This window comes from Rhopalosiphum padi, chromosome 1 (genome assembly GCF_020882245.1).
Source record: "Rhopalosiphum padi isolate XX-2018 chromosome 1, ASM2088224v1, whole genome shotgun sequence".
Classification (NCBI taxonomy): Eukaryota; Metazoa; Arthropoda; class Insecta; order Hemiptera; family Aphididae; genus Rhopalosiphum; species Rhopalosiphum padi.
In genome coordinates this window covers 65772393-65795249 of record NC_083597.1, presented here as the reverse complement: position 1 = coordinate 65795249, position 22857 = coordinate 65772393, and the positions used below count along the sequence as shown (strand labels likewise).

The window sequence follows — 22857 nt, the reverse complement described above, 5'->3', positions numbered from 1 at the left end:
TTTTACGCACTATAGTATGTACACACACATCTACTCAGTAATAACGATAAAATGTTTTATTTTTCACTCAAACGAACAATTCTAATAATTCATATACAGAAACAGAATGTAACAGTTCTTATTCCAATTTGCATTATTAAAAAATATTAGAATTCTCCGTAAGTTTACTGACCAAAGCTCATTTTTAGTTGATTAAAAATGTTAGCTTAAAATATTTAAACCCCATTTATTTCAATTCAGAAGACCAAGATAAACACAGCTCGGTCTTTCCCTCGAAAATGTTTTAGATAGTGTTATCGGAATAGGAGTTGCGGCGTATATTATACTGTTTGAATAATTAGAATGAATAGTTTTTGACTAAAAATATAATAGTCGCAAGTCCCCTTAACGTTAACAGTTTTGTTTTATCAACCTATAGTCGTCGCAGCTGTACTAATATTGTATATTATATTATACACGAATAAAAAACTGTTTTTATTTTCGATTCCGACAAACCTATGACCTAAATATGAAAGCTGTAGCCCAATACTATAACCCAGTGCATAGAATTAAATCATAATATTTTATATTTATAAACACATTAACTTGGAGTTTAAGATTGAGTTTTATTTTTAAATTATGTGATTCTTGTACTTCGATCAACTTCTTTAGATTTAGGATTCTATATAAAAAAAAGAGTCACACTTTCCAGAATCTTTGTTGTATCGTAAACATCTCCGTTGAATGAATTTTAAAAATAAAATCGTAAAATGTTGGTTAAAAGACAATTCCGTTTGATTTTACCAAATCAGACAATAAATAGTTCATTCTTGTATGAAATTAGTGATCTTATGAATTTAACCCATGTTCAAATCTAGGTTAATATAATACAGTATTTGTAATACGTATTCGTTTCTATATAGATTCTGATTTCGACATTTTCTTTATTGATTTTAAAGCTCGAAAAACATTAATAATCAGATAGATCAGTTTTTCATGTATTTTTTTCTCGCGTACTACTCACTATATATGAAAAGCTGCGAAAATTGACCTCTTAAAAGTAAAATTTCCAACTTCTATTCCCTATATTATTAATGTATAATACGCAAAGCAAATATAACTAAACATAGGATAGTTAAAACGGACACCTTAAAAAAAATAAAATTGGCAAGAAAAACTCATCACTGTATATACTATTACATTATCATGTGTAATTATGTATAATATCATATAATTTCGTGAGTGAAACGGTTTTCGAAGTAAAGATTTTTTACTCACAATTTTTCAAAAGATAAATTACACTCATGATTGATGTAATTTATTTTACTTAACACGATTGATTAAATGCAAAAAAATATTCGGCAAACCAATGTTGTAATTATATGTATAACCGGATCTATATTGTGTAGTCACATATTTCGGTGTAAATTTAAAAAGAAAAAAACTAATCAGAGCTGTTAGAATATTAGTCTTTATACATACACTAAACATTCCGGCTCAATCGTCGATGAATTGAAGCTAAGCCGTGTTGATAATGATAAAATGTTATAGAACAACAATATATAAATAATGTCATTCGAGTTCTATGTCAACACTCAACATTATGACTAGTGAGATCACTGATAAGCGCGATAATGATCTACAATGACAGGTTATGGTGACGACGTAACTCGTTCGATTACCGTGCGATAGGTAGAGGTCTAGTACGCAACGAATAATTAAAAAAAAAAACAACAAAAACAAAACCGGGATATCAAGACTCAGCTCATGTGTACATAGCCGAAGGTACGTCGATACAATCGATTTATTATATGCCCTGCTACACACTCAACTGGTTTACATCTTTTGTATCACATTTACGATACGTAGTTTTTTAAATAATATCCGCTGACGAATGACCTATATATTATATTTTGAATTTATAATGATGAATAATATAATAATATATCATACAGTCGCTACTATACTAATATATATTTACTACAAATAAATGTATAATATAACGAATAAAGTAAATTCGATTTCAATATAATAATATATATTTCTAAGACAATAAATAATGATAGGTACCAACGGTGAATTAACTAGTCAAAAAAATGTGTTGAATAATAATATTAATATTCTTATAAACAAATAAATTATACTGTCCTTGTTTGTGTAAATTTAATATAATAACACGTTAAATTATCACGACTCCTCAGGAAAAATTTTGAGAATATCCTAGGTAAGGTACATCATCATATTATACTACTAATAAACCTATCACTCGTCTATATATTCAATTATTATAATATAATATTATTATATAACAATGTTATTATCGCGTCGTCGATTAATAACATATCTTAACCGCGTCGATAATATTATAATTAATATACATTTTATAAATAAGTATAGTTGTGCGTCAATGCGTAATTTATTGGCATTCGCAATAAATCCCCACCGTAATAATATTATTATCACAAAAACAAACATAAAATTACGTGAAGTCAAGATTAGATAATATTTTTATTTTTTAATTGTACGATCTATTTTAATTTTTTTTGGTACAATAAGCATAATTTCTGACTGTTGTTAAGTTTCATACATAGTCTTGAGAAAGGTGTCACTCGTCGTCAACAACTTTATCTGTGAATAGTGATATTATTACTATATTATAAGTATAATATTTGTATTTCGAGGTTTGACCCGTCTATATTGCGCTATTATACATCGACAGACAATACCATAATGTATTATATAGTATAGTATTATATAGTTTTTTGTACATCACAACTTTAACTCTTGTAAATGTTTGGGTACATAGTAGTTACCTACTAGTTACCGTGGTACAGATAATTACCGTAGTTCGTAATTATATTATTATTGTTTAATTTTGCTATACAGTCGAGACGCGATAACTCGATTTTTTTTTATTTCCCTAGAAATATAAATTAATATAAATTTGAGTTAGATATTTCGAAGCGAATTTTTATCTCCTTTCAACTTCGAGTTATCGCGACTCGATAATAATAATAATAATACGTCTTGTCATCGTACGAATATCCGTTAGCGTCCGAAGCCTTTATTCGTCAATAATGATTTATCTATATAAAAATATAGGTAGGTACTAGGTATACGAGTACAAACGTATAATAACAACAACTATATAAATGATCCATGTACACGTATAATAAATATAGTCACATCCTTGGTTTCACGTATATTGGTTTAATTAGATGTCTTTTATAGTTTTATATATTGCATAAGTTTTTTTTCGAATTTCATAGACGTTCACCTCGTCACATCGGCACATTGCAAATATATAAAAATATATAATATATATAGGTATGCTATTCTAATATACCTGAACGCATAACAATATACTATGTACATAGGCGTAACTAGTCCTTTAAGTGTATAGGGGGGTTAGATTATTATTTATTGTTTCTATTGGTGTTTACAATGGACTTGAATGATTATTCGTTTATATGAAACATTATATTGTTTTATATTGTAGACAAAAATAATACTAATATCATATTAGTAATATGTTTATAAGCACATACATTTACCCAAAAATTCTGGGGGGGGGCTTAAGCCCACCCAAGCCCCCCCTCTAGTTACACCTATGACTATGTATACACTATACAATAATAATTAGCGATGACGAGGAACACACATGATGATATTAGTGATATTATCTACATAATATACAGACCGCAGAGTAAAAGTACACTTCATGTTATATTTTTTAATTGTATTTGACAACTATTATTATAGGACTTTTTATTATAATACTGTTGTCTGGTAGGTACTACGAGTAAGCATTTAATACGCTATAATAACGGTAGGTATGACTTTAAATTTTATTTTAAATATAATTTTTTTATAGCCATTATTACGCGTTTAAAATAGTTTTCTTTCATTCGTAATATTTTTAAATTAACGTATTATCTTTCATAAAACTCGATAATTATACTGGTGGCTTGATCTTCTAGATATACATTATGTTACAACCCTATTTACGTTTCCTCCCCGTTGCCGCGAAAAATGGAAATCGAACACCGTGTTTAATCAGTTATAAAATTATATAACTAATAAATGGATTATTTTATAGTATTTGATTTGTGGCTTTATTTTGTTTGTTGCGATCAAGTCAATATTTTTATTGTATAATGTGATTCATAAAAATTGTAAGAAAAAAAAGAAACCCAATAAATAGTAGTAAATGGAAAAATATTATGATTTATCAGGTATATGTCGAAATAGTAGGATAAACGATAACAATTAATTAGTGGCAATAAAGAAACTGTCATTGTGCAATGGCTTACAATAAAATCTCTCAAGTAATCAAATACTAATTTGATTACAACAGTTTATTAGGATTAAGTTACAATTCATAAATGAAACATAAATAATTGTATTATAATTTATTCAATTTTCTATGACAATAGTTCAAAAAGATTTAATTATTTATATGTGAAGTAGGGTATGTTTAATTTAATATTATTAAATCATTATTATTCGGAGTTTTAAAATTATATTTAAATATTATATTCCATACATATTAGAAAAACACTGTAAATTAGCAGAATATAAAAATTGTTGCTTTAAAATGACTATATATTATATTAGTATATATCTCTTATCTATTTTATGTTGTACATCGGCTAAATACTTTTAGATCTCTTATATTTTTATATTAGAGAATTAATTCAATAACACATAATAACATATATGTGCCTATAGTAGTATAGTATAATATGTCAGGGGTGGCCAACATGAATAAGTTCGTAGGCCACATGGATAAATACAATGATACCAAGAGCAAAAATATTTTTAGATACGTTTTTTAAAATTAAATACATTTTTATAAATGCATACCTAAAAAATTCATAATAATAATAATATAACAAGTAAATTTTAATTTTATAAATAAGACGCGAGCCGCATCTGACAATGACAACAGCCACATGTGACTCGCGGGTTACAAGTTTGTCACTTCTGTATATACCTCATGATACCTTATACCTATATGTACAACATTTTTATCATAACCAGTGGCGTAGTATATAGAAATTAATTTCAGGGGAGGTTAAAATAAAATTTTCAATTAATTATACAACCAAAATCAATGCCCGTACCAGCCATACATTTCAGAGGTGGTTTGAAGCCCTAAAACCCCTCCTTTATACGACACTGATTATAACTGATAAATATTTAGAAACTGGTATCCTCGACTTGATATTATTTAAATAATCTTTCTAATTTCTTTTGAAAATTCATTCATCTACTGATGGTAACAAAAAGGTATAAAATGTATTGGGTTAATCAATGTGTATATAGTAGAGCATTAATTATTAATATTAATTGAGACGGATGGAGTTAATAAAAAAAATGCTTAAAATAATTATACACAATTTTATTGATTAATAAAAATTAAATTAAATTAATTTGCATTTAAATTAACCAAACAAGATTACAATTAATAGTATTCAAAATGTATGAAGAATTTAAAAAAAGTATATAAATTTATAAACATATTTTATTTTTGTCTGCACGTTTTTTTTTAAAGCAGTTTTCTTCTTAATAATATAGATCTATCATGCCTTAAATAGGTATCTATAAAAATAAGAAATAGGTTGTGTTGTGATTTAGGTTGTTATTGGTCCTACAAACATGTGTTTCAATTGATTTCAATAATGATTGGAAATGCATAAAATGCTTTGACACCCATTTAATCAACATGTGTTTCAATTTGCAGACATCATGTTTTAGTTTCTATATAGCAACTATATGTTGAGTCATTATTTAAAATCTGAATACCCTCGATCGGTTCAATCTTTCATATAATTTTCTAATATTATTATATCTATATCACCATTTCTTTATAATAGTCAATTACGATGATAACTTGAATAGATCATATTATTATAATATCTATATTTATGTGTATATATATAATATATTAATTGTTAATTTTATATTACTGAAATTGATATTGTTTAATTAGTTTATTAACATTTAACAATAATGTTAAATAAATTTTTTTTTTTTGACATTTATAAATGCTATCTATAATGTTTGGTTAAAAGTTTATCAACAATAATAATGTTAGATGAAATTCGTTATTTTACAATAATATAAATTGTATATATATATATATATATTATATTAATGTATGTATAGTGTATACACAAAAATCTAATCTTTAAACGATTTTTACGACACTTCCGGTTAATCGGGTTGTAGGCATATCCATTGTACTTATAATGATGACGTTGCTGATTATACGACAATTATTTTCTCAGATCAATCGAAATGTCTAGTGTATAATCAGCTTTAGACTTAAGCATACAGTTTAAAAATGATCAGTTAATCTTTGTCGTCGTTCAAACTATATTCATTACAGTCGTCAAAAAATATATATCGAAGATACTTACATATTCATGGTAGGTACACTTATTATATTAACAAATTTATATATCTCTTTAGATCTTTAGAACGTTTCTGTTATATATTAATTATATTCAAAGCACAAGGGTTTTAGAGAAAACGTTCACCGATAAATTTTACTATTTCCCAATATGATATTAAGTGTTTTAAAAAAAAACCGCATTGTTCAGTTTTACATTCAAAAGCTTATTGGCTTCTGTTTTTGAAATATGCTTTGTAAAAATTATCGATTGATACCTTTCGGCTTTCTGATTTACTTACATTTTTTAATCCAGATACATAATATTATTGTGTATGTGTTATATAGACTATATTGAATATCATAAACAATACATATATTAATCATTAATATATTTATATTACCTAATTAAAACTTTATAAGGTTGTATCCATGACTAAAAATATCAAACTTCTACATCGTCAGTATTTCATTACATTTTTACCTAGTGTGAAAGTGTTTATATATCTCAGTGACTCACTGATCTGATTTACTACCAAACTAATTAAATTTAAGTAGTATCTATATGTAGGTTACATAGATACTTTCTTTATTAGTATTATTATACGGACGGAGTCATAGTGGCGCCAATCAATATTTACGAATACGATAGGTACATATTATACAGTAGGTAGTCAAAATACAAACATTTTGAAGTTGATGCAAATTGTTACGATTTTATTTCAATTCCAAAGTGGTAGATTTTTCTCAGATATCTGAATTTATTGTTAGGCATGTCGCATGTGTGAGTAAATACATGCAAAGTGGCTTAAAAAAAATTTCAACCAAACTACGCGTTGTATGTAATAAATTGTCATTTATAACTAATAAGTACCTACAAGTTTCAGTTGTATGTATTAATTCACTTTTATATTATTTTTTAAGAATTACCTATAAAATTAATTTTACCTTAATAATTTAATAGGCATATTATTATTATTATTTTTAATATTTAGTATTTATATTACACTAAAATTAAAATGTAGTACATCTTTATTCATAATTAAAGGAATAAAAATAATTCAGAACTAAATTCAAAACTATCTATTATATAATTAGCAAATCCAATATGATTTATGCAGTTCATTAAGATTTACATTACAAAATTTTATTAAAATGTGATACTTAATACAAGGTTTTTTTTAGGTTATCCGAGTATACATTTTACATATTATAATCTAAAGTAAAATATTAATAAATAATAGCAACAAAACTAACTTCACTATTCTACATTTTTAATGTATTTTATCGTCTTTTGATAATTTCACAGACTAATTGAATTTGTGCCAAATCGACGAACATTTTTCTCTAATATTCAGTAATAACATTATTAGGAATAATATAATATCATTATAGATACCAACGCTGTTTAGCAATTAACAATATGATAAAATAAGTAAAACAAAATGACAAACTCATAATTAGTATAATACAAAATAATGACCTTACATTTTAAATATTTATTAAAAATGAATTTAAATAATTAGGTTTATTATGAATACTGAGTAGATTACCGGACATATTTATATATTTTTATTGCGTTCGTCGTTTACAATAAGTACCAAAATTTTAATTTGTATTTCCCAGGATCATCATACAGTATATAATACAGTATTTGTCGATGTTATTGATTCTCTTAAGACCTTCAATAATTATAAATTACCAACAATTTTAGTAGTTATATTATATTTTTAGATAATTATAATAATGTTAGGTTGTTTATTTGATTTAACTTCAACTATGAACCTATATTTTTATACAAGGTAGGATACCCTGTATAATTACATACTTACACGTTTTACACTAACAACGTTTCTATCATACTACGTGATATATGTCATATTAATTTTTTTATATAATATTTTAAATTCAATGGTAGTATTATTGTAGTAATAACCGATTAATCGATAACAATATGTCGTAAAATATATATCCATCACCAATGATAACAAATCAAATAAATAGTATTTAATAGTTAATAGTTAAGAAAAAAACCACACATAAATCATAAAAATTATGACATATACGCTGTTTGTACTTATATTATTTATTCACTATAAATATATCAATTCAATATATTTATAACCTTTTGTCTGGAAAAATTTAATTTAAATATTTATTTTTCTAAAAAGCATTAATATATATTATATTGTTTCAAATAAATGTACGAATATATTTTATTAGAAAATTCTCACTTCACCATACAATGATATACAATCGGAAAATCGTGTGTAAAGGCCGATTGTTACTAAAATCGGACAAAATGGTTACAAAATAAATTTTTAATATATTTAACATATTTAGTGTATGCAAAATAGGATTTTTTTTTGTTAGTGTATTTGAAATAAATAATACAAAATGGTTTGGTAATTTAAAGTTTATGTAATATACTAAGTATAAATTATATAAATAAAACAAATATTTATTGATAACTTTTGTTAAATACACATAATAATAAATAATTTGAATTTAGTTAATAGTTATACAAGCAGGTAGTTGAAGGCACCTAATACTATATAAAATGCATAATATTTGGTTGTCAAGTAACCAAAGGTGACTATTGTCAAAATTACGTATGTAATTGCAATTGGTAGGTACTAGGTATTTACATTATTAATATACATTATTATTAAATACTATAAAATTATATATGAAAATACCAATAACCATAATAGCTGAGCTAAGTAAAAAACATTAAAAAAACAATAGAATTATAAAAAATATTATTAATAGAGTTCGCTGTCTAAAAACTAACATAATGTATTATAATAATTAGTAAGTACAAATTAAAATATTTAACTTATTGTATTTTGTATTTTTTTTTAAATAATTGACTATAATTATCCGTTATACTTAATATAATATGAAAAATACAAAATATTGACTGAATATTAATAAATATACAAAATTCAATTTTAAAATGTACAGGACAGTATAAAAAATAATAAATATATATATTTAATATGCATACCCATTTGCCCAACCCTGAGTGTTATAGACAGCCACGTCGGGCACGTCGTACAGGATCGTTTAGTGGGGTGGGCCAAAGCCCAAAAGGATTGTTTAATCTTTGGTATAGTAACAAAAATGTCATATTTCAATCATTTTCATTTCAATTATAAGATTATATTTTATATTATATAGGTACATACACTAATAAAATTTTTTTATTTGAAATAATATAATATACATATATAAAACCATAAGCTCGATTAGAATATTTTTATGCAGGTACATACCTATATAAATATGATTGATTGATTTTTTACATAAGTGGAGGCGTTATTGAAAAAAAGTGTGTCTATATAAGGGATGAAATAATATAATGCGAATCACGTCCCACCATGCGTATTATCGCCCTCACTTCGACCACTGCTGGACTGAGTGCATATCTATACCGGTAAACCACTTATATAAATTCATTCCACGCCACACCGACTAAAAATTGATTTTTTTCCGACGAATTTTTATAATTTATACATTTTTTTTTAATTTAAACCCATCCCTTTTTATCCCGTGTCACGAGACCCCGCCAAGTCTTTGACGGTCCAGCAACCTATTGTATATACGTATATAAAGTACGGGCTAATATGCGTATATCATGAGTACCTATACCCATCACAGGCAGCTTCTAACGAAACCGTTAAATTATTGCAATTTGCAAACACGATCGAAGGTCAGAACTTTATGTGAGATATATTTCAGCCCATAACTCAGTTGTAAATCAATACCCATATATTAAAAAAAAATTTGTCAGCGATCGAATTGTGTGTGTGTGTGTATGTGTGTTGAGGGAGAGGATTGAGTCCCTTTAAAAAAAAAAAATATTTGAAACGCACTTATTCCGATTATATCTTAAATAATGAAACATTTAAATTTTAAATTTTCAGATAAGTACCTAACTCATATTTTTTTTTTCACTTTTGAAACCTCTTTCTAATTTTTGTATTACATATTAATTAACTGTATTTCGTCGTTCCGCCAATCACGGTTTTAATTTGTAGTAATTATTAGTTAAACTGTAGAATTTTTAAAGGTGCGGCAATCGTTGTAAATATTGGAATATTTACCTACATTGAATATAAATCATAATGGTGTACAGGTGTACTTATGCATAAACATACTTATAATACAATATTTTATTATTCTATCGATCGCTATACCCGCGTCATAATATATTAATACACATAAATAATTATTATAATACCTACATAAAACATATAATATAATACCTATCAACCTACCTACGTATTTTTTCTACGTGGTCTTAAATTATAAATTCTTTTCGAAACCCCGCCTTACTAAAATGGTTATAAAAAATATACAATATACGATGTAAAACATATCAGTGAAAAATAGTCGAATAGTCGCTGTAGAGTGTAGACTGTTTAGCTAAAGTTTAGAGGTCTGAAAAAGTAAATTCGTAATTTGTCTAAATGTCGCGAGGGTTACATTTTCCGCATTTTCATTTTCGGTTATATCGGTTTAGATAGTTATCGGTCGTGAATAAACGATAATAACATGAACGATCGAATTAAAAAAATCGGTTTTGAAGTTTGAACAACAACAACTATGCAAACCACTTTTTAAGCGGCTTTTTTTCCGTTTTTATAATTCAACGGTTAGCGTTGGGTAATAGACGATAGTACCTATTGTATAATGAATAAAGTATTAGTATTCCGACATTCCGCGATCGCCAAGACACACAACGGATTTTCTAAATCATTCGATCGCGGCGGAAAAAATAACTTTCTATAGATCACTGCTACACGTAGATACCCGTCGTCGGTCGGCTTATATAGTTGTGCGACACCGGCGGCAGATGGCGTCCCGCAAGAGGCCTATAGTTTGTCATTGTTTGAACATATTATTTAATATTTACATACTATTATAATATAATGGTTAGCAGATACCTAAATGGGGACCATTGGGATTACTACCACGAATTCGTATAAAAAAATTCAAAATATTGGTACGCGAGCTTACCGACGCGCACTGCGCAGCAACTTTCTGCAAGCTCGACACGCCGGCCGGTTCGCACTATACGTCAGAGGAACCAAAGTATCGCGGTTACCCGGAAATACGCGCGTTCAACCATATTATTGTTACCGCGGCGAACATAGCAATACGGTATGCGTAGTTATCTGTAGACGTCACGTTATCACTCGTCAGCGAGTGTCCTGCGAGCCGCGCCGCGACTGGTCGCTAATCGTTATCAATTTTGGTAACATTGATACATTGTACTTGTACGTTATACAGTACATATTATTTGTTAGTATTTACTATTTACTATTTAGTAACAACACCAGTACACGGTCGTGTTTGGCTGTCGGTGCCGATTGTCGTCGTTGTTGGCTCGAAGTAGAAGCCGACTATCTCGTTTTCGGCGAATACGATTATTATTGAACATGAATCGATGATCCAATTAATATAAATCTACTCCACTCGACGAACTGCCGTTTAAATCCAAGTGTGTCGTGTTTGCTCTCGCACTTCACTCTGCACGTCTGCGTAGTACACTAGTACACATTCGTATACATATTATCATGTAAAAATGTAAAATATAAAACGGATAATGTAGGGACGCATGAAATAATGTGACGTTTAAAGAAGTAAGTGAGCTTGTTTACTCAAAAGCCCTTGTGCTTTCTAGTTTTCACGGTAATTAATTGTACCTCCGCTTTATTTGCATAGAAACGTTCTTGAGCTCTTAGTTATTTATTATCTTTTCAACTTTTATTATTTTTTCTGTTTTTTTTTTTGTTTTCCATACATCCTTCTTAATGTGTGCTCATAATTACTTTAACAATGCAGCTTTATTTGGCCAACACTTTCCAGACGTATGTGCACGTTTAATAGACAGTTGATACTGCCATTATACATATGTGCAGTGAAAAACTGCAGAAATTATGGTAATGGAATCCACTAGTATGGTTAGTTGTGAAATTGAACAGTTTTACACTCCGATGACGGTGACAATCTATAGGAGCTGCTGTGGTGGTGAATATTATGTCCGTTACCGAGTACTGCCAGGTTTGATTTTCATTATATTTAGCTGTGTTGTCCTAACTTATCAAAACATTGCAATAGGAGATAGAATAATACTGTTGTATTATAAACAGTTCCTACTGTTCCTAGCTATCTGATATAGCATAAGTTTTTGTATGATTTAATCAAAAAAGTGTATACACCTATGCTAAATATTGATATATCCACCTAAGTATAGATCTAGTTATAGGTATGATGTATACTGAATTTTATAATAATTTTTGATAAATAACGTTAGTTGAAAAGTAAAGTATAGATTGATCATTTTGTTCATTTAAAATTTTCCATATGTTTGTATTGAAATTTTAAAATTGTTTTTCGCGGGTGTTTTATTTTCTGCCAATATTGTTAAACTTTTAATAATTAAATAAATTTTCTAATTAATTTCTCTACTTATTTATTTTCTTTCAATAAAAAAGTAAATTGTATATCTATATTCTTTGCTGGCAATATCATATACACATAATGTATAATGCAAGTTAAATCCTAATATTAGCATAATAGATTCAATATTTTATAAAGAAAAATTGTATTTCCTTACCCTGAACCAGGGTTGAGCTCAGGACATTTAATGGAAAATGTTAAGAATATTTTAAATCAAGCTATCGAAAGAATTGTCAAAAAGACAAGAGTCGCTTTCCCTGTGTGCTCTCCCATCAGGAATTCTGTTACTTTATAACATAAATTTCAACAAAGTACATCATGGAATACAATTTCTGTTTGTTGAAATTAAACGAACATTAGGATAAAAAAATGTGACAATAGCATTATCTCAAACTCGGTGATTATTAATTTATTATTTTTATAAATATTTTGAATATATTGGTCAAGTCTACTGTTTGAAAATGCATAAAATGGTCTGTAATAAAATATGTAATGTTAGTTAATTATGATAAACTATTCAAAATATTAGGTTTTTTTGTTTGCCTTATAGAATACTCGATAACTAGCATTTTTACTAATCAAATAACATTTTATTTTTTGTATAAATTCTTGTTTAACTAAAATGTATATATATATGCTAGGGGCGTCAAATTTAATAATTGTCCTTTTTTAGTTAATGTTGATTTATTTATCTTTTTATATATATAATAATGGTGTTAATGATAATCATTTTATATCATTATTTTTATGTAATTACTGATTACATGATGTCTAATTACAATATGCATTGCTTTTTACTTCCTTTGGGTAGGTATATCTTTTAAAATGTATATAATATTGAATAAATTTGAAATAAAATAATATTTAAAGAGTGCTATGAATTGAAAATGGCTTTATTGATTTTAGTAAAAATTAGGCCTTCTACAAGTTTTAAAAGCATGAGTAACAGTCTGAGAAAGGTAAGTTTCATTTTCACAAAATGCTTATTGCATGCAAGTTTTGCATGTATGATATTTATGGCTTAGTTGCTCAGATGTTGATGCATTTGTGTATATATTTTTTTAATGATTAATAATTTGTTTTTAATAAGTTGCATAAATATTTGTTTACAAAAATCAATGGTAAATTTAACTATTTGGAGTATTAGATATTTTTTTTGTAGGTAGGTACCTTCATTATTACAAAATATGTTTAGGTTATTAAGAATTTTTATAAAAATAATATATAGTAGGAACTAATACTCCTTTTATTTTATCTTAAAACTGATAGATATTAGACTAATTAAATTCAAACATGTTAGATAAAAAAAATTCCTGTTTATTGAATTCTAATTGAAGTGCTGATAGGTAAATTGTTTTAAATTTTAAATTTTATTTTTATGTAAACAATTTTCTAGTAAAAAATAATCCAAATATTTCAGTTTAGATTCTCGTAAGTTTAGGATTTCAAATCAAGTTTAGATGATACATGTTTTTAGATTTAGTATTATAACATACCAACATTCTTCACCTAGATAAACAAAGTGAAGTGAATGCCATTCCAGAATTCCTCTGATATTTTAATTGTAATTTTGATAATTGTTCAGGACATTTAGGTATTGTAATACTGCTATTAGTTTTATTTGGTTTTAAGAGCAACAACATCAGAGCCCAGGAATAATTATTAATACGTAAAAAACAATTCTGAGTTATTAATTCTTTTTAAACATGACGTGATGGAGAAAGTTTCTGGTTAATTAATATTTAATATATATTATCATCATTATGATGTCATATTGAATACGATAACATAATATTATGAATTTTATACATATATAGTTTTCATGATCAATTGTTCTTTGATAAGACCTAATACTCAAATGGCCTTGAAATTTAGATCAACTTAAAACATTTACTATAACGTAGTAATAGTGTGATTTGTGATTGACCATGATTTGCTTGAATTACTTAAAAATTGATTTAACAATAATTTTAAATATAAATTTGGCGCCATTTAATGAGTGTGCAGTAATTATATTATGTACTTAAACACAGTCATACTATTCATACTTCATAGTAAAATCACAGATTAAATACAATTTGTATTTTGTAATCATACTATTCACACGACTTTAACTTTTGTAATCTGTTAGCTTCCTAAGAAATTATGAAGCCAATAATAATGATAATAGTTGATAAAATAACACTGATATCACATTAAAAAATGCAACTGGTGTTATTGAAGATAGTAGATATTAATTTATAAAGATAATCAGATGACAGATATTCTAAATTTTAAAAAGTTACTAAGTATTGTATTACAAGTACTTATGTATAATAGTGTGTGGGTTTTTATTTTGCACGCATATTAATAATTAATGAAGAATAATAGAAAAATGAATACATTCATATTAAACTTGACATGTAGGTACATCAATAAGTATTACAGGAATAACACAATTTATAACATAATATGTTGGTAAGTATAGACAATTTGTAAGGGTATTTTTTTTGTCAGTTATGTATAAATTTAAAAAATAAAATATCAGTTAGATACATTTAATTATAAATTATTAATTTTAACTTTTATAATATAGGTATATATAAATAAATAATAACAAATTGTATCTGTAAATTGTTATAAGTTGTTTAATAATAAATTTACTTTAAAAATATATATTATGTATTATATAACTGTATTAACTAAAATATTTATCTAAACAGAAATATTAAGTCATGTGATGTCATAGAATTATAATTATTATTATTAATAGCAGATGAATATAACAATTGTGTTATAATTATTAACTCTTAATGAACTTTGACATAAATTCTATCTGTTCACAGTGCTGGAAAAACATAATAATGATTGATTATTAACCTATTAAAAACCATATTATTTAGCTGGTGGTAGTTAATAACTATTATATATTATGTATCCTTATTATTTATCAAGCCAGAATCTCGCCACAATATAATGTGATTTACAAATTTATTTAAATTTGCTTGTACATCATGATTTATTTAAATGTCTAGATTCATTGAATGTTTTGGTTTTAACTTTTTTATAAATATTATTCTTTATAAATTATTTAAATATGTTTTTTTTATTTTTTGTCTATTATTTTATAAGTTGTTACTCTTTTGAATTACAACAATTTTTAATTTCATATTTTAAATCAAAATATTATTCAGAAGACTTTTATACATAAAAATCAAAATTCAAATGAGTGGTTAATTAGTTATAAGTAGCTGAACATGGAGTTGACTAACTTTTTGTGGCATACCCCAGTGCCACTGCTCCATTAATAATTTAAACTTTATTAATTAACTACTTGTTCAACATTTGATTTTTATATAGGTATTCTAAGTATCCTGTTTTGGAATATAAAATAAAAAATGTATATCGTCATTAAAAAAAGAAAAAATTGATTTAACAATGATATCAAACTATGTGAAATATTTTAAAATATTATTAAAATGATTTGTAATAAATTACCTGTGTAATAATATTTACAATTTATTCTATATTACATTAATAAATACAAGGGAACTATTAGGTATAGTGTTTATCTATATTAATACATATATTTAACATATAAAACTATTTAATTATTAAAAATATATATAGTACTCAAATGATTTTGTCGTTTTTTTTTTATTGTTTACCACTTTAAATTATCTTTATTATTATTTTAATATATATATTTATTTTTGTAGATTCAGGTACGGATGGGGAAAGCCAGAGCGGCAGCAAAGAGCAGCTTAGCGAAAGAAAAATGCCTAAGCCTCCTCCTATTTCCACCATCACGTATAAGGTAACGTATTAAATTTTAACATTTTATTTTATTTTGTGTAAATACATAGGAAGTTAAAATTTCTCAGGTTGAAGCATCAGATACATTGACTTCAGTTGCTGCTAGGTTTGATACAACACCATCTGAATTAGCCATATTGAATCGGCTATCATCGCGCACACTATTTCCTGGTCAGATTCTTCGTGTCCCAGATAAAAAGCGAATATCTGTGTCAGAGTCTGATGCATCTCAAGTAATTTTTAACTTATAAATTAAGAATGATGAGAGATTTAAAATATTTTATTTTATTTTTAGGGAGGTCTTAGTAATTTAGATTTATCCGAAACCAACAGTTTCACATCGGCTGATGGAGAAAGTAGACCCGGATCTGGGCCTTCAACTGGCAATGATAATAAAGATATCATTGATAGAAGGGAAGATGGTATGATAAACAAAACATTAAATTTATACTATTTTTCAAAAAATTTTTACAAATTTTGAAATCAGTTTTTTATTGTATTATAATAGTATAATAAAAAAGACTAATTTCCAATTAATAACCACATTTTAGTTATAGTTAAGATTTAAAACTTTATGCACTATAAAATGGCAAAGTATGCACTATAACAGGGGTGGCAAACCTTTTTGGGGTCAATTGCCAAATTTTCCCAGTCAAAGTTTTGAAAAATTTTCACGTGCCCAAAGGAAATTCATTTTTCTAAGGATAAAAATAAAGTTACCAATTTATTATAGGTACATTATTTTACTAAGTAAGAACACATTTTTTTGGTAATTATAATTTTTAAAATGTATATAATTTGTTTCTTTGAATTTCTTTTTACAATTATAATTATAACTTTATAAACACCATTATTTTTAATAATTGCAACTATTTCACGTGTCATTGACATTTGATCAACGTGTCACCTTTGGCACGCGTGCCGTAGGTTCGCCACCCCTGCAATATAATTTTAAAATACAACATTGTGAGTGATTTCCCACATTTTAACATATAAGATATTATATATAATTGGTTCCACGCAAGTCTAAAATAATATTTTATAACTGGGGAACCGATTTTTATTCAAATAAGTATTTTACATAGTTGAATAGTTGTGTATGTTTCATAACATTTTGAATAAATTTATACTTATACTATTCTAAATATATTAAAATATTTTAGTATAAATAAATATTTTTAAATATTTTGTTGATAAATAATTTGATTAATATTTCCTGCATGCATGTGCAGTGTTGTGTTTTTATTATTTTATCTGAACAAATGTGTATATAATTCTAACAATTATGGACAATTTCAAAATTTATGTTGTTTCCAAATATTCTTTCCATAATAAAAATGATAGAAAAAAAAATATGGCTATTATATTGTAATAAAAACTTTAATGTAAAATTAAATATAAAAAAATCAGGGATGTTCCTCCTATTAATGATTATTAAATATTAATAAATACATATAAAGTTATGAATAAATATATATTTAAGTATTTTTAATTTTATATTAAATTACAATCAGTTCTCTAGTTTGAACTAATAAATAATAAAAAAAGTGGGCAAGTGGGTATCACTCTGCTATATAGTTGATATGGAGAGTAGGTCACTGGTTACTATAATGGATGTGTTAAATTAGTTGGATATAATATTATATAATTAGCTATATTTAAATTGTAATATATCGTTATTTTACCCGATTTCGTAAAAAATTAAATTTCATACGCTCATAAAATGTTTTCTATATTGACAATGGAATTTTTTTTACAGTTACTTGAAGGAAAACTTATGGATAACCTAGTATTGGATTTTTGAACCTTAAGTATAAATCACAAAAATTTTATGAATTTTAAACTTCAAAATTCTTTGCAAATTTTCGTGATTTTGATATATTTTGTAAACATTTGAACTTTAAATGCTTATAAACAAAAATTGTGACTAACGATTTTTGATTTTTTTTTACTACGATAAGTACAACTTATAATAAACCTTATATTCAATTTTAAAGGTTTTTTGGATAGCCAAATTTTTTTTATCGGCATTTAAAAAAAAAAAAAACTTAGAAAAGTCAAAAATTTCAATTGTCTATAAGTAGCTTAAAAAAAGTCAAAATATTTTGAAAATTTAATCGTAAATAGATAACCATAATACAAACATTTGGAGAAAATTTAAAGTATTTACAATGATTCGTTTTTGAGTTACAGCAAAATAAAAAAATCGATTTTGTCGAAAAATGGTTATGCGTAAAAACTCCCGTTTTTTCCGTTATTTTTTCAGTGTTTTTCCCGACGCTTTTAAAAACTACTGGAAATTTTTTACTTTTGACCCCCCCCCCCCCAAAGTACCAACTAGATGAATTTTCCTATCCAAAGCGGGGCTGAAGTCAAAAATCGAAGCATTATTACTACTTCAAAAAGTGATGACAGATACACAAAAAAAAAAAAAACACACATCACTGTAAAACCAATACATTAATCACTTTGTTCAGAATCTAAAAGTTATCATGTATAATGCTGCTTGATCAGTGAAGTCTCCTAATAATAGAAAAATATATGTATAATAATAAAAAAAAGATATTTAAATATTTTGAAAATAATTGATTTTTTTATCCATATTTTATTTCAACCTATTTTTTTTAGAATTGCACCTGAAAAGACTGTATACTCGTTTTTTTTGTACAGAAATAAAATTGGTGTAGTCGTTTACTAGTCAATAATTTAAAAGATTAGATATATATTTATATTATTTTGTCACATCAGGAAAATAATTAATTAGATACTATATGTTGATGTATCTTGTAATTTTCAGTTGGTTATCTAGTAATGACAAATTTATTTTTATAGCTTACCTTTGTCATTGGTATGTGTATACATGTTGTTAGTTGAAAATTACAGCGATAAAAAAATATAAAAATGTAATCATTTCAATATGATTTGAATGAAAATTACTTGTAAAAAAATGTGGTAATAACAAGAATATGCAAAATCTTAGAAAAAAATCAAAAAATATGCAATTATAGATTTTTATACCTAAATAATATCATGAAGCACATTTGTATCAAACTAATCACTAGAGTCTTAATATAAACTCATTTCTTGCAAATATACAATTATAAAAAGTTCTGAGCCTTGATCGTTATACAATGATTATTAAACAATATTCATGTCTCATGATATTAGATATCAATATATTTTACTAAAATATAGTATATTTTTTCACAATTATCAATATTATATATTTATATGCAAATTCTTGTAAAAAAATATAAGATCTATAATAAATTGTGAAAAATTATTTGTTGATAAAGGAAAATTAGTTTCAACTACTTTTATATTTTCCAGTTTATTGAATATACCTGTTCTGTAAATTTTTCTATATATCTTATGGTTCCTTGTAATTATATTTTATACTAGTTTTATTTTAATATAATATAGTAAAATAATACAATTATAATGTATATTAAACAATTTTTTCATTTATAAAAATATTAGAAGTATTTTCAATACACATTAAATCACTTTCGTTTCTAGGATTTTTTTATGAGGGTGTATAATTCATAAATTAACTATATTATGTACAATATAATATTTGGTTTATAAAAATTGTATATATAGTATAATTACTATACATATTTAAGATTCAATTAAAAACCTATTCAATATTTAATAAGAATAACATTGTCTTAGTAGTATTCTGTTTAATAATACCAGGAATTTATAAAACCTTGTATGAAATGAGTAAAGGTCTTATCCCGAAACACCTCCTCTACATTAAATCATGAATTTTGTAAATATTGTATGTACTTTTTATTATTGATATAATGAGTTAGATACATTAAAACTATGAATATGAATAAAGATATTAAAATATTAAGATAATTATGATATAAAAATTGAATTAATTTTACATGTAGACCGTAATTCTATGTATTTGTCATATAATTTTTAAGTAATAAGTATATTATCTCCCAGCCATATAATTACAATTTACATAAAAACTGTTTTATGTGTGTACTATGAACATAATATTATTAAAACAATCTGCAATTATTTAATTTAAAATAAGAAGCATTTACTTTGTGTTATCTTACTGATGGTATTGCTCTCAAGTACAATGAGCTTATACGCAGTTGTCATAATGTGACTGATTTTAAAACTCTTATCTGCTTTAACAACCATACATGTTTTAATTTGATACTAATATCAGTAATTAATTTGAGTTTTCTCTCTTAATAATTAATAATGTCATTCACAGTGTTATTTTAATATTTCTTGCTTATGTAAAACAAATCAGTGGTGATTTAAAAACTGTTTAATTATTTTTAATTATTACATAAATATTTATGTAATATTACATTTAATAAAATGAGAGGCATAGTTATGTCTCCAAAGTATCTCTTACAACATACGGGTTATGTATATTTTGGTACTAAAAATCCTTCAATTATTTTGTTTAATTTTTCTCTTGTTTGAAATTTAAAATTTTTAGACTATGACTAATTTAGTAATTTATTGTTGCAGACATGTTGGACACATTACGGCCTTCATCTCCAAAACCAGGTCATCCAGAACGTATTGGTTCTTCAGTATCTCCTTCATCAAGCAGATCGCATTCGCGCGGTGTAGAAAGGTTCCTTAAAATAAATGTCAGACACATCACAGATGGACAAGTATGACAAAAATTATAGTGAAAAATATAAAATTAGTAAAAATAATAATGCAAATTTGCTATAGGGTGTGGTGGGTGGTGTGTTGTTGGTTACTCCCAATGCTGTCATGTTTGATCCAAATGTCTCTGATCCTTTGGTTATTGAACATGGGCCCGAGTCTTACGGTGTCATAGCTCCTATGGAATTTGTGGTGAATGCTGCCATATATTATGATATAGCGCACATGCGAGTTGCTGGACCTTATCAGTCAACTGGGTATTTTATTTAACATATATAAATTGTAGATAATAGTTATGATTTTTGTATCTGATTGTTAAATCATTTTAGAAATGAAAATGAGAACATTACAAAACCAGCAATTTATCATTTATCTCCCGCTCTTAAATCAGAAACAACAGAAGACAGTGAACATAAGTCCCCAACAATGTTAACTACTATGCAAACTGATTCATTGGACAGTGCTACATTAGATTTACAGATATCTCCTGGAGGTCGAACTGATTCTCTCTTGGCTAAGGATGAAACTTTTCCAGAACTTAGGTAATTTAAATTATACCTATTTACTTTATTTCATATTATATTTTAGTTTAAATTTTTTTTTTAAATGTTTAGATCTTCAACTGAAGATGAAGAAGAAGATGGTAGCATATGTTCATGCAATGCACAAAGAAATGATGGAGCTGCATTTCCAAAAGCATTTGATCGTGATTTAGTCACACCAAGTCCCATGAATAGATCTAATGATGCACTGGTTAGTTTCTTGATTTACTTTTTGTCCAATTATTAATTTAATAAATATAATATTTTAATTTTAGAAGAGATCAGATAAAGAATTGGCTATTGAACACATTGGTAATGAAGATGATAGACCACTTTCTTCAATGTCAGCAGAACAAGATGCTGTTTGTAGTATACGTAATATGGAACAGCGCAGGCAATCTTCGATTGACCAACACTGGGCAATGCCAAATAAAGTCAGATCTCTCGATGATGAACCTCCAGTTCATCATGCGGTACAAGGTATTTTATTTATCAAATGTACCTATTAATTGTCTAAATAGTATAGTTTATTTTACAATTTGTAAAAAAATTCCTCAACATCTAATAATAATGTAATTTTTGGAATTATCCATAAAGTCATAAATTAATAATTATAGTAATAATTGTATTAATTTGTGTTCTAGAAACTGTTGAAGACTCTGAACCATCAAGTGGTTATCTAGTAAAGCAATCATGTCATGATTCGGGCATTGATATTCGAGATCCACCTGTATTACCAATACCTCGTAAAACTGTTTATTCTGATGCTGATATACTTTTATCAGAATCTGAATTTCTTCCACCAGTGCCTGTTTTACCATTGTCTTCAGACCATCTTAATGATGCAGTTCAATTACGTAAAAAGAAAACGACATCAGTGTCATTTAGTTTGGAAGATTCTAAGGAACAAGATTCTGCAGGTGCAATAGAGGTTCAAAAGGTTGATGAACAAGCTGAAAAACAGGCTCAGGAAACTAAAAAAAATAAGGTAAATATACAGTTGTTATAACGTTTTTA

The 22857-nt window shown here is 26.2% G+C and overlaps 1 protein-coding gene across 12 annotated transcripts in view; it reads left to right on the top strand.

The window, feature by feature from the left end:
• Positions 1-22857, top strand: part of LOC132931929 (oxidation resistance protein 1) — a 158263-nt gene that overhangs the window by 117243 nt on the left and 18163 nt on the right. For 8 of the 12 annotated variants that reach the window (XM_060998024.1, XM_060998018.1, XM_060998022.1 and 5 more), the window contains 9 exons: positions 16546-16643; positions 16711-16875; positions 16938-17064; positions 21152-21300; positions 21365-21555; positions 21628-21840; positions 21913-22051; positions 22116-22320; positions 22485-22828. In XM_060998024.1, coding sequence (XP_060854007.1) covers positions 16546-16643; positions 16711-16875; positions 16938-17064; positions 21152-21300; positions 21365-21555; positions 21628-21840; positions 21913-22051; positions 22116-22320; positions 22485-22828 — 1631 coding nt within the window. Of the gene's footprint in view, positions 1-11694; positions 12028-12253; positions 12449-16545; positions 16644-16710; positions 16876-16937; positions 17065-20995; positions 21057-21151; positions 21301-21364; positions 21556-21627; positions 21841-21912; positions 22052-22115; positions 22321-22484; positions 22829-22857 lie in introns of those variants that run through there. The other 4 variants (XM_060998026.1, XM_060998029.1, XM_060998019.1 and 1 more) reach the window with 4 other exon arrangements.